The sequence below is a fragment of the Theropithecus gelada genome, chromosome 5, assembly GCF_003255815.1.
Source record: "Theropithecus gelada isolate Dixy chromosome 5, Tgel_1.0, whole genome shotgun sequence".
Taxonomy (NCBI): domain Eukaryota; kingdom Metazoa; phylum Chordata; class Mammalia; order Primates; family Cercopithecidae; genus Theropithecus; species Theropithecus gelada.
The window spans coordinates 7,085,027-7,098,015 of record NC_037672.1 but is presented as its reverse complement, the minus strand read 5'-3'; the positions used below and the strand labels follow the sequence as shown (position 1 = coordinate 7,098,015).

The window sequence follows — 12,989 nt, the reverse complement described above, 5'->3', positions numbered from 1 at the left end:
ACATGGCTGGGGAGCCCTCACAATTTGAGCTCTTCAAATGAGGAGCAAAGTCACATCTTACATGGCAGCAGGCAAGAGAGAGCATGTGCAGGGAAACTCCTCTTTATAAAACCATCTGATCTCATGAGACGTACCCACTAACATAAGAACAGCACAGGAAAGACCCACCCCAGTGATTCTGTTAACCTCCCACTGGGTCAGTCCCATGACATGGGGATTATGGGAGCTTCAATTCAAGATGAGATGTAGATGGGGACACAGCTAAACCATATCATAACCTAATGGTTCTCAGGGCTGCAGAGAAAAGTGCATTTTTCTGAATCCCACTGTCTCTCGGCCTTAAAACAGTCCATTTTCAGTTCAGTGGGGATGGATGCCGTGCGATTGCATGAGCTCTGTGGCTCAGCACCTCACGAACAGGTTGCTGCACCAAACCCAGCGTCATCCCAATAACAACGGGGCTCTTGGCAGAGTTTGCCATCATCCCATTCTAGGGACCACACAACCCACCTGTCCATTTGGATGTCATGTCTGACTGTCCCCCCACTGCCATTTCTCTTGAAAGGCTCCTGGGAGAAGGTGGTGAAATCACAGCCCTGTCATGTGGGTCCTTCTCAGCTTCAGGCTGTCCCAGGAAGTTAGGGCTGAGAAAAAGGAGAGAAAACATGGGACTACGTCCTTGAAGAACACAGTCATAATAGCAGGTGCTTATGAAGTGTCTGAGAGTAGTTCCCAAACCAACTTCACTTCTTCTGATGTCAGATGCAAGTCTGGGGGTCCTGAAGATCCCCCTCGGGCTCTCTAACTCACCAGAAGGACTCCCAGCACCCCCTGACAGCTGCTGTGCTCCGAGCTGGGCTGATGATAATGGAAGGCTACAGACTGAAGTCAGCCAAGGGAGAGGCACAGGGCTCCAGGAGGGCGCCCTGCACAGAGCTTCTGGGCGTCCTCTCCTGGTGGAGTTGGGGGCAGCACTAACTCTCCCTGGCCACACTATGTGACAAGGCACACAGAGGGTCACCAAGCAGAGAAGCTTGCCCAAGCTTAGTGCCCAGAGTTTTTACTGGGGCTCAGCCACATTGGCATGGCTGACCTACCACCGCCACAGCTGTCCTGAGCCTCCAGCCCTTCAGAGGTCAAGCTGAGACCACAAGCCCTGAGGCCACCCTGCCATAAATCACCGTGTTGGTGTAGACTATCAAGGCCCCCAGGTCAGCAAAGACACTCCAATCAGGCCAAACATTCCAGGGGCTGAGAGGTGACCTACTGGGGGCCAAGGACCGAGGCCAGACCCCTCTTTGGTCAAGATTAGGTGCTGCACAGCACTGGAAGTCTAAAGTGTCTGTTCAAGGTCACTCAGCTGGGGCCTAGGAGTCAGGCCCAGGACTCGTAATATTCATGTGGGAAATAGTGATTCGGGAAACACAAGAAGGGAAAAGGAATGTGCCCTCCTTGATGGAAGGGCTAAGGCTTGTTCATTTCTCCATCCCTGGGGTCATGCCCAGGGGATAACCCACTCTAGACAATCAGTCAATATTGATGAATACACAAATCAATCAATCAGTTAATGTATCAGTGAATTGGCTGGGTGTGGTGGCTCACACCTGTAATCCCAGCGCTTTGGGAGGCTGAGGTGGGCGGATAACACCTGAGGTCAGGAGTTCAAGACCAGCCTGGCCAACATGGCAAAACCCGTCTTTACTAAAAATACAAAAACTAGCCAGGCATGGTGGCGGGTGCCTGTAGTCCCAGCTACTCAGGAGGCTGAGGCAGGAGAATTGCTTGAACTTGGGAGGCAGAGGTTGCAGTGAGATGAGATCGCGCCATTGTACTCCAGCCTGGGCAACAGAGCGAGACTTCATCTCAAAAAAAGAAAGAAAGAAAAAAATATATATATATCAATGAATCAGCTAAACTATTGTCGTTCTGAAGATGTCATATGAGGTATTAGTTATTATAGTTATACTATGTTATATATTAGTATAGCCACCGTAACTAATGACCACAAACTCAGTGGCTTAAAGCGACACAAAGTTATGTTACAGTTCTGGAGGTCAGAAGTCTGATGTGGATCTCACTGGGCTAAAATGAAGGTGTCAGCCGTTCTGATTCCTCCTGGAGGCCCCAGGGTAGAAACGGTTTTCTTGACTTTTCCAGTGTCTAGAGGCCACCCACATTCCTTGGCTCAGGGCCCTTTCTTCCATCGTCAGGGCCAGCTATGGCGCCACTCCTGCCTCTGCTTCCTCCATCACATCTTCTCTGACTGTGACCCTCCTGCCTCCCTCATTCACTTATAAGAACCCTGTGATGACATTGGAGCCAACTGGGTCATCCAGGGTCATCTCTCCGTCTCAGGATCCTTAACTCAGTCCCACCTGCGAAGTCTCTTTACCGTGTAAAGTTCCATGCTCGAAAGTTCCAGGGATTGGGAGGTGGACACCTTGAGGGAGACATTCCACGTACCACAGAGAAAAACGGTACGTTTCCAAAGAGTGAAAGAAATTTGTTTCTTGAAGACCATGAAAACCCTGATTTTCTGGGCAAGTAACGTATTGGAAGCAGATCTTGAGAATAATGATAGAAGCTTGGGCACCCGTTGCTGGGAAGCAGGTGTCCATGGGCGCTGCAGACTCAAGGCAGTTTCCATGGTCCTTATTAGGCTTAAAGGGTTTATACACCATGACCAAGGATGCAGAGACTCAGAAAAATAGGCTGGGTGATGCATATCTACCTTTACAGTAACAGGCTAAGGAAATGTGGCTTTTTATTTTGTTTTATTTTATTTTATTATTATTATTATTATTTTGAGACAGAGTCTCTGTCGCCCAGGCTGGAGTGCAGTGACGCAATCTGTGCTCACTCACTGCAGGCTCCGCCTTCCGGGTTCACGCCATTCTCCTGCCTCAGCCTCCCGAGTAGCTGAAACTACAGGCGCCCGACACCACTCCTGGCTAACTTTTTGTATTTTTAGTAGAGACAGGGTTTCACCATGTTAGCCAGGATGGTGTCAGTCTCCTGACTTCGTGATCTGTTCGCCTCGGCCTTCCAAAGTTCTGGGATGATAGGAGTGAGCCACCGTACCTGGCTGTGGTTTTTATTATAATTTAGTAAAACTACTGGGGTAAATCTGTTGTGTTTTCTTTACAGAAGTACAACGCAAAGTGCCCTTGTATCACATGCTACCCCTCTTTCCTTTTGGTAATTTTCACAACCATCTTACCTCCCTGCAAAGAGGTGCAGAGGGGAGAAGAGTCATTCAAGAAGCAGACAGACCAGGTTATGGGCCCATTTCAGCTGCATACCTGCTGTGTGGCCTAGACCCTATCACTTAACCTCTCTGATCCAGGAATTCTTGGCTACCTTCCTTTTAAGTTCTTAACCATATGAAAGAGCCAGTGAACACCCCAAAATGACTCCTGTTGCTCTCAAGAAGAAGTCCAACATCCTTAATCTGGCCCAGGATGACCATGACCACTTAGCTTGATCCATGAGGCCCATCCAGCCTGTCCACAAGATGCCCCCAACCTGACCCACAAGGCCTTCCTGACCTGACCCATGACACTTCCACCCAAGCTGGCCCACAGGATCCTCTTGTCCAGCCTGGCCCATGAGGTCCACACAACCTGGCCCACTCATCACCCTTCCTAAAGTTCTGTCCCTTGCTCCCTGACTTCCAGCTGACTTCAGCTATCTCTTAGTTCCCCCAAGGGTACCCTTGTCCCTCCCACACCAGTGCCCGAAACTGTCTTCCTTCCCTGGGCTTTGCCTGGCCAGCTCATTCTTGCTCTTTGAGTCTCAGCTGAAATGTTACTTCTTTAGGGGAACCCTTCTCTGACCTCTCCTTAGACCTGTCTAACTTAGGACTTCCATCCTCCTGATCATCACATGTGTCACAGCCTGTGGGGAGCATATGTGCAATGTCTGACCCCCTGTTGGGCTGTGAACTCCCTCGGGTCTGGGTCCACACCTGCCTCGGTCACCGCAGTGTCCCTGGCACTGGGCCTTGCCTGCAGTAGGTGCCAGGAGACATTTGCAAAATGAACGTATGCATGCTGTGAGGATGACACACATATTTATCCCAGAGCTTTCACTTTTAGGACCCCCTCCCTCTCCTGCTGTCCAGGTAACTATGATCACAGTCATGCTGTGTAACAAGACACCTGGAAACCCAGGGGCTGAAAACAACAGTGATTTGCACTCATGGTCTGCAGCTCCGGAATTTGGCTGATCTACTCTGGGCTTGATTAACTTGACTCAGCCTTGCTCCATGTCTCTCCCATCTTCCCCCTAAGACCTGTGGACTAGCCTGGGCATGTTCTTCTCATAGCAATAGCTGAGGTCTAGCCTCCAAAGCAGCACACTTCCACCTCATTCTCTCAGCCAAAGGAAGTCACATGCCTGAACTCTGTAGCAGTCAGGGAAGTGCTCCCCACTCACTTTGAGAAGTCCCTGCAAAGTTATGTGGCAAGGGGCGTGGGTGCCGGGAGAGAGAGGGGGAGGCGGTGCACCGAGCTGCCCAGGTGTTTCGTGGGATCCCCCATAGTCTCTGCAAGTTTATAGTGCAGGTATCCTCCCCTCCTTTTTTAAGGGAGTTGGCCTGTGGACACGCTGCTGGTGGATGGCCCAGTCCTGCAGATGCCGGAGCTCCTACCCCTTGTTCAACCCACTTCCCATTTTTAAGAGATCCAAGCTCACCTGTGCTCTCCAGGACCCACTTGTCAGGGGAACCTGAGCACACTTTACTCTGAAGTCGTTAAATGTGCATCTTCAAAACAATCGGGCTGGGGTCCCTGGGGAACATTCTTGATTCCTATGATGAGGAACAAAGGACTCTCAGGGGCTGGGCCATGTCCAGGGAATCCCGGAAAGATCCATTCCGTGGACTCTGAACCTTCATCAGTGCATCTTCAGCCCTGGCCACATCCTTGCCTTGCTTGAACCCCACCATGGTCCAGTCTGCCGGGTCTCCACTTGGCAGTGTGGCATTTGGGTCCCTCATGTGGTGCTGGCCCCTCACTAGTCCTGTGCCTCCCCAACACCCTATACTTCAGTCCCACTGGGCCATCTGCCCATTTCTGGCCTTGTACCTCCCCTCCCTTCCCTCCCTCCCATCTTTCCCCTCCTCCTGCTTGCCTTGCAAACAACTGAAACAAAAACTACCTCTGCTCAGAGGGAATTATTCTCACCTATTTTCCCCCAAATGCTTTGTTCCTAGAATGACAATAGCAGTGGGTAACACTTCTTGAGAACCACACACTAACTTCTCCAGCTTTTATCTAATGATACTAGCTAGCATCTATTAAGTGCTTGCTGTGTGCTCTGAGCCAGACAATCCCCATAAATCCTTTCTCATCCTCATAATCAGCCCTCAAAGCGGGTATTTTCAGCCCCCTTTGACAGATAAGAAGACTGAGCCTTGAGTAGGTTATGGAAGCTTTGAAAAGCTCTGGAGTATGGGTACCTTCCTTGCCCCAAGTCCCTGCTCTGTGAGAAACCTGGGGAGGGCAGCTGGTGGTTTGGATGAGGCTGCAGAGGAGACACCTGAGTGAAGGAGCAAGTTCAGAGTGAGCCGTTTGTCTTTGCCTGGACTGTGTGTGCTTCTGTTTGAGGCGAAGGGGACATCCTCCTAAGCTTAGGGGGTGAGGCTCAGGGCCAGCTTCCATCCCCCGCCAGAGTTCCCCTGTGTCCTGACCCCTTTACACATACTGGGAAAGCAATAATGCAAATTAATTCTGGTTCTATTTCAAGCACAGAATAAATCAGTATCTCCCAAGTGACACGTGCCAGCTTTAGTGGGAAGCGATGTGTTTTATGGCCTGTCAGACCATGTGACAAAGAATGCAGACTTGAGTCTTTCCAGGGAGCAGATAGGATCCAGCATATTTTTTATTAGAAGGAGCCTAAGCTAATGGACTGTGTTGCTTTTACAAAGCTAACCCTTCTCTAATTTACAAATCCCGCATATTGTTGTGATTTGACAGTTGTGAACGATAAAGAAAAAGGTTTGTCCCAACCACTGCTGTAGAATAAGAGAGTCCAAGAATGAGAGTCAACTTAAAAATCTGTCTCCTGGAAGAAAATTGGGATTCTCAGAGGCTGGAAAACAATGTCCATCATCCCCATTCATTGAAACTGGTTTTATTGTGAAATAGAACACATATGAATAAATAAAGCATAATCTTATGAATCAACAAATGATTATTGTAAAACATTTATGAAACCATGTGGAGCAAGAAAGAGAATGTAGCTGGGACCCCAGAACACCCCCATGCTTCCTTTCCATCCTAACACCCTCCCCGCTCCCAGGAGCCATCATCCAGCTGATAACAGAAATCAGATCCCTGGTTTGATTTACAGTTGTAAATCTCAGAGCACATCCCCGGACATTGTTGTGCAGCTTTGGCGGTTTTTGAATTTTATGTAAATGGAATCGTACAGCATGTGCTTTGTCCCACTGGCCTTTCACTCAACTTTACATTTGAGAGATCCATCCATGTGGTTGTATGTGGCAGTAGTTCATTCTTCCTCATTGCTGTGGCGTGTTCTGTTGTGTAAATACAATGCCATACATTTACCCATCCTATTAGTGATGGGCTTTGGAGTCTTCTTGTGTTACACATTGGCTGACATGAACTTTCTTGTAGAAGCTGTGTGCACATATTTCTTTTGGATATACCAAAGAGTGGAATTATTGGATTAAAGAGTATGTGTAGCTTCAATTTTTATCCCATATAGTTATTGATTAAGATTTGGAATTTATAGGTCGATTTGAGGAGAATTAATGTCTTTGCAATATCAAGTCTTCCAATCCGGAAACATGGATTGATACATTTATTTATGTCGTATTTAATTTAGTTTTTCTTAATATTGCTTTGTGGTTTCTACCATTAGGTATAATGTGTAATATAGCTGGTTTTTTCTTTAATCATATTAAGGAAGTTTCTTTCCATTCCTAATTTGCTAAGTGTGTTCCTCATGCATAGAAATTAAATTTTGTAAAATGCTTTTATCTTCCTCTATTGAGGTAATCAGTGTAAATTTTTCTCCTTTATTCTGTTAACTTGGCAAATTTCATTGATTTGGTAATGTTATTAAGTACATACAAATTTATAACTTTTTCATTTTTCCAGTGAATTAAACCTTTTAGCATTAGGAAATGACCCCTTTGTGTCTAGTCATGTTTTGTTTTATTTTTCTTAAAGACTTTTATCTGCTATTCATGTAGCAAAAAGTGACCCTGTGTTTACTAGGTGCTGGCTATTCATTTATTCATTCATCACGCATTCATTCTTTAAAAAATATTTACCTGAGTAGCATCAAGGTCATGGGCACTGGACCCCAACTGTCAGAGCTGTGTGTAAACTTGTGCAACTTATTTAACTTCTCTTTTACATGTAAAGAGGAAGCCTTGGTTTCCTTGTCTGTAAATTTCTTCCATCAGTTTGGGAAATTTCGTTCTCTCTTCAAATACTCCTTCTACCCAGACTTTCCCTCCAACCTTTCAGAGACTCCAATTTAACATGTTGGACCTCCCCATTGTATCTTCTATGTCGTTATCTTTTCCTCCGTATTTTCCATCCTTTAGTTTCCCCTTGCTTTGTTCTGCTAGTTTCTTCTGATCTATTTTCCAGGGTTCTAATTCTCCCTTCAGCTGTGCCTAAACTGCTATTAAACCTGTGCATTGAGTTCTTAATATTGGACAATATTTTTCAATTCTAGAACTGCTAGTTGGCTCTGTTTAAACTAAGTAGTGTCACTTTTTATAATTTCCAGCTCCTTGCTTAAATGTTTAAGAGTGGCTTTTAACTTCATGAGCATAGTAACCGTTGATACTTTAAAGACCATGTCTTGTAATTACATGCTGACTTGTAATTACTCTCTGAAATACCTGTGGGTTTGTTTCTGATGCCCATTGTTTGTGTAGGTCTTTGATTATGTTATCTTATATCCTCATGTGTCTGTTTATATTTTGTGTACTATGTTTAAAATTTGCACATTTATTTGTAGAAATAATTTCAGGTATATAATGATACTGTCAGATATCAGCACCTCTAGTGGTCCAGGGTCACCTTAATTCGAAGTCAGGGCTTAAAATATCCTGGGCAATCTAAATAACTTGACTCCAGGTTACAGTCTGTATACCCAGTCTGGGCTGGTTCTCTTCCATTTTGCTAATATTTCTCCAGTGTGCCTTTTTGGGCCCCAACCCTAAGTGTGGAATGGTTTACCAGGCCCCTACCCATAATGAACGACGAACTCAAACTTCTGTCTCCTGACAGCTTCAGGCTGTCAAAAGACCCGCTCAGCTGTTCAGTCATCTCCTCTGAATCATCCAACACTCCCCAGGTAAAAGCAGCCCAAAGGCTGAGTATTCCCCTCCAGATTTGTCTTCTCAGCCCTTGGCCTATGTACTCATCACAATCTTGTTAGCTCTTTGCAACTTTTATGAAGATTTAATAATTATTTTGTTCACCTATCTTTTTCATTCACCCCCAGTGAAAGAATGGATCCAAGTTATCTGGTTAGCCATATCAGAAATCGAATCTCTAAATCTTTTAAAAGAATGTGGGTTCCATATGCCCTTGTCATGATCACTTTATTCTGACCAAAGTCAGGGTTGGCTATGAGCTTAAGACTATGGCATTCATTAGGTTGATTTAACATTGATTTGAATGAAATTTAACTTATATTCATTGAGCACAGCAAGTATGACCTAGGGACATACACAATACTAAGTGTATGTGTGAGAATATGTTTATTTTCCTTTCAAAAAACCAATTATCCATGTAGCACACTGGCTAAGGGTATGAGTCCAAGAGTCCAATGGCCAGGACCTACCATCTATAAACTGTGTTCCAGTTACTCATCTTCTCTGTGCCTCAGTTTCCTCATTTATAAAATGATGATAATTATAATAGAATGCTTTGATTGAACTGTTCTATGGATTGAGTGATATTATGCAAAAACAGTGTTCTTGACTCAAATTAGTAATTCTTAACAATTATATTTATTATCACCTGTCATTTCCTGGGGACTCCGCTAGGCCCTGCAAATGAAAAGGTGGTAAGAAGAAACTCTGTGGTTTTGTCCATGAGAAGGACAATCACACAGCCAGTGCCTGCAAAGGGTGGTGAGTGCTGGAGGGGCAGCAGCAAAGGAGGGGCACCTCCTCTGGGGTCCGTAAGACCACCAGGTTCAGTGGTTCACTAGGACAGCTCACAGACTCAGCCTATAGTTGTACCTATGGCTAGGACTTATTGCAGTGAAAGGATTCCAATCAAAATCAGCAAAGGGAAAAGCTACAAGGGGTAAAATCCAGAGGAAGCCAGGCACAAGTTTCCAGAATCCTCTCCCCATGGAGTCACACGGGATGCACTTAATTCACATGAGTTGCGGTAGCATGTGTGAAATGTTGTCTTCCAGGGAAGCCATCCTGAGCTTAGGGTCCAGGGGTTCTGTTGGAATCAGTCATACGGGCACACCTCTTTCCTGTCATGTATCAAGATTCCAGACTCCAGGAAGGAAAGCAGATGTTCAGCTAAGCCACATTGCACCTAATGAGACCCTGTGGTCAGGGGGCGTTGCCAGAAAAGGAGACCTTGAATTGATTTTTGGAACATGCCAGGAGAGTTCCTGGGTAGAGGGGGACGTGGGTGCTCTAGTTGCGTTGGGGCATGGCGTATTCAGGGACTGCCGGCACGTGCTTGGTTGGGGAGGATATGATATGTGGGTGCAGACCCTAGTGTGACAAAACCGCTATATCGGGGAGCCGTGGTCTTGGAGGATGACAGATAAACTGTGGCTTAGATACCCTGGTGGGCCAACCAAACGGCTGGTGGGAGCTCAGGGTCAGAAATGCCCACGTTAGTGGCCCAGGGAAGGTTCCAGAGAAGGGATTATTTTGGAGGAATTTTTCAGGGTGAGGAGTCCATTCTAGGTGTGAAAGTAATTGGAGATGGGGCAAAAGGAGTGGCTTTAAAAAGCTTCTGGGCCAGGCGCGGTGGCCCACACCTGTAATCCCAGCACTTTGGGAGGTCAAGGCAGGCAGACCACTTGAGCTCAGGAGTTCGAGAGTAGCCTGAGCAACATGGCAAAACCTCGTCTCCACAAAAAATTATTAAAAAATTAGCCAGGCATAGTGGCATATACTCCTATAGTCCCAGCCATTTGGGAGGCTGAGGTGAGAGGATCACCTGAGCCCAGGAAGTCGAGAGCATGATCACACCCCTGAACTCCAGCCTGGGCGACAGAGGAAGATCCTGTCTCAAAACAAAACAAAACAAAAAGCATCTGCATAATGAAACATGCAATGAGATGCCATTTATGGGGTGAATGAACACACACACCAAAAGCCACCTTTATGAACATGATATGCAGGGAAAGTGTAGACGTGTAAACTGGAGAGAGGGTCACTGCGTTCATGGGGATGGCTGTCTGAGGCTGAGAGGGTGGGGAAAAGAATTGCAGGGAGCCATAAAGAATTCCAACTTAACCTGTAAGGTTCCATGTTGTTTGTTTGTTTGTTTTTGTTTTTTTTTTTTGAGATGGAGTCTCTCTCTGTCACCCAAATTGGAGCGCGGTGACACAATCTCAGCTCACTGCAACTTCCGCCTCCCAGGTTCAAGTGATTCTCCTGCCTCAGCCTGCCACGTAGCTGGGATTACAGACCTGCGCCACCATGCCCGGCTAATTTTTGTATTTTTTAGTAGAGACAGGATTTCACTGTGTTGGCCAGGCTGGTCTTCAACTCCCAACCTCAGATGATCTACCCGCCTCAGCCTCCCAAAGTGTTGGGATTACAGGCGTGAGCCACCACGCCTGGCTACCTGTAAGGTTCCATGTTTTAAATGAAAAAAAAAGAAAAAGAAAAAGATGTGAGTGGTGGATTCACAGGTGTTTAATATTATTATTATGGTGTGGGTTTGTTTTTCATAGTTTTTAGAAAGATATCGGGGTGGGGGAGGTGGGATGAAGGCAACAGAACGATGAGACAAGAAGCAGGACAGCTGGGGCCATCTCTGAGCTGCCCGGAAGCCCTGCTGGGTGATCCTGAGTGTGAGGGGAACAGAGATCTTCCACGTTATTTGAGCCAGGAGGACTCATGATAAGATGTGAAGTTTACAAAAATAACTCACTTAAGCATGGAGGATGGAGGGGAAGACAGACTAGTGGGGATTGTGAAAATAATCTAGACAGTGACCCAGGGGAGGCCCAAATGATGGTTTTGAGGAGATGCCAGAGATGAAGAGCTCACTGGGGGAGGAGAGCAGGCGTGAAGCTTGGCAAGGAGAGCAGGTGTGAAGCTTGGCGAGGAGAGCAGGTATGAAGCTTGGCGAGGAGAACAGGTGTGAAGCTTGGCTGAGTGGAGCTTGAGAGTGGGTGCATCTCAAGGCTATGCGTGTGTGTGTAAGAGTGTGTCACTGTGCAAGTATATATGAGTGTATGTGTGTCTGTGTGCACTTGTCTATGCATGGATGTATGTAGGAGTGTGTGCAGGGCTCAAATGTGTATGAAAGCATGCATGTGTTCGTGTGTGTGTGTGCATGTGCATGTGTGTGTATGTGCCTGTGTCTGCATGCATATGTGTATGAGTACATGTGCATGTGTCTGTGTGTACAAGTGTGTGTGCCTGTGGGGGAGTGTACTTGTGTATGTGTCTATGCATGTTTGCATATGTGTGACTTGAGAGTTCCTGTCTGTGGGTCCCCTTGTGTCTTGTGGGAGGCTTGTGGAGGAGAGGCAGAGAGCAGCTGAGACCCCACACAGGGTCCTGCCATGACCTGTAACCCCATCTGTGGTTCTCGGCTTCAGGAGCTGTACTGCAGCACCATGGACACTTTCCAGAAGTTCATGGACGCCCTGTTCCTTCAGACACTCCCTGGCATGACTGGCCTCCCCCCAGAAGAATGTGACTGCTTGAGGCAGGAAGTCCAGGAGAACGCTGCCTGGCAGCTGGGGAAGTCAGATCGCTTCCGGAGGCAGCAGTGGAAACTCTTCCAGGAGCTCCAAGAGCAAGACCAGCAGGTGCGGGCATTTGGGAACCCAGGGGCTGGGGTCTGCATTGTAGAAACACATGAACAAGCGTGAGAGATCTCACATCCTGAACACCCACTGCTGCCTATTGTAGGTGCTCTACGGAGATGACTCTTGCCTCCCTTTCACAATGGCCCACCACGGGGGCGGGATGAGAGAGCAGAGCCATCATCTCCCTCAGCAGGAAGTCGGAGATCATACCTTAAGTTAATCGATCAAGAAGAGCAGCAAAGCTTGTTCTTTAGAACGAGAGAAATAAGTAACCAAATGGCAGGAAGGAAAGCGGTTCACAGGGAGTGGAGTCGGTGGGGGTGGGGCAGTGGCACACACAGGACTCCTGTTTTTCAGTGACAGTCTGATTATGAAGAGCATGGATTTATGCTGAGATAGAATCGTTACCCCCAAAGATATCTACGCTGTGTTCCCTTACATGGCAAAAAGCAGGTGCGGTTGAGTGAAGGATTTTGAGGTAGGGATGCTGGTAAGCCCAGCGTAATTGCAAGGGTTCTTACAGGAGACAGGCAGAAGGGTGGGAGTCAGAGAAGGAGGGTTGATGTTCTAAGCAGAGGTCGGAATGTTGTGACTGTGAGCCTAGGAACTCTGGCTGTTTCTAGAAGCTGGAAAGGTCAAGGAGCACATTCTCCCCTATAGCCTCCAAAAAAGAGCGCAGCCCTGCTGACACCTTGATTTTAACCCATTAAGACCCATTTCAGCCTCCTAGGCTCAAAACTGTAAGGTAATAGATTTGTGTTGTTTTCAGCCACAGCTTGTAGCAATGTGGGACAGCAGCAATGGGAAACTAATAATACAGATTGATTTTTTTTTTTTTTTTTTTTTTGGAGATGGAATCTTGCTCTGTCACCCAGACTGGAGTGCCATGGTGCGATCTCAGCTCACTGCAACCTCTGCCTCCCAGGTTCAAGCGATTCTCCTGCCTCAGCCTCCCGAGTAGCTGG

The 12,989-nt window shown here is 46.9% G+C and overlaps 1 protein-coding gene across 2 annotated transcripts in view; it reads left to right on the top strand.

The window, feature by feature from the left end:
- The window catches only part of EVC (EvC ciliary complex subunit 1), a 92,056-nt gene that overhangs the window by 51,184 nt on the left and 27,883 nt on the right, over positions 1 to 12,989 (top strand). For both annotated transcript variants that reach the window (XM_025384741.1, XM_025384740.1), the window contains exon 12: positions 11,812 to 12,024. In XM_025384741.1, coding sequence (XP_025240526.1) covers positions 11,812 to 12,024 — 213 coding nt within the window. The remainder of the gene's footprint in view (positions 1 to 11,811; positions 12,025 to 12,989) is intronic.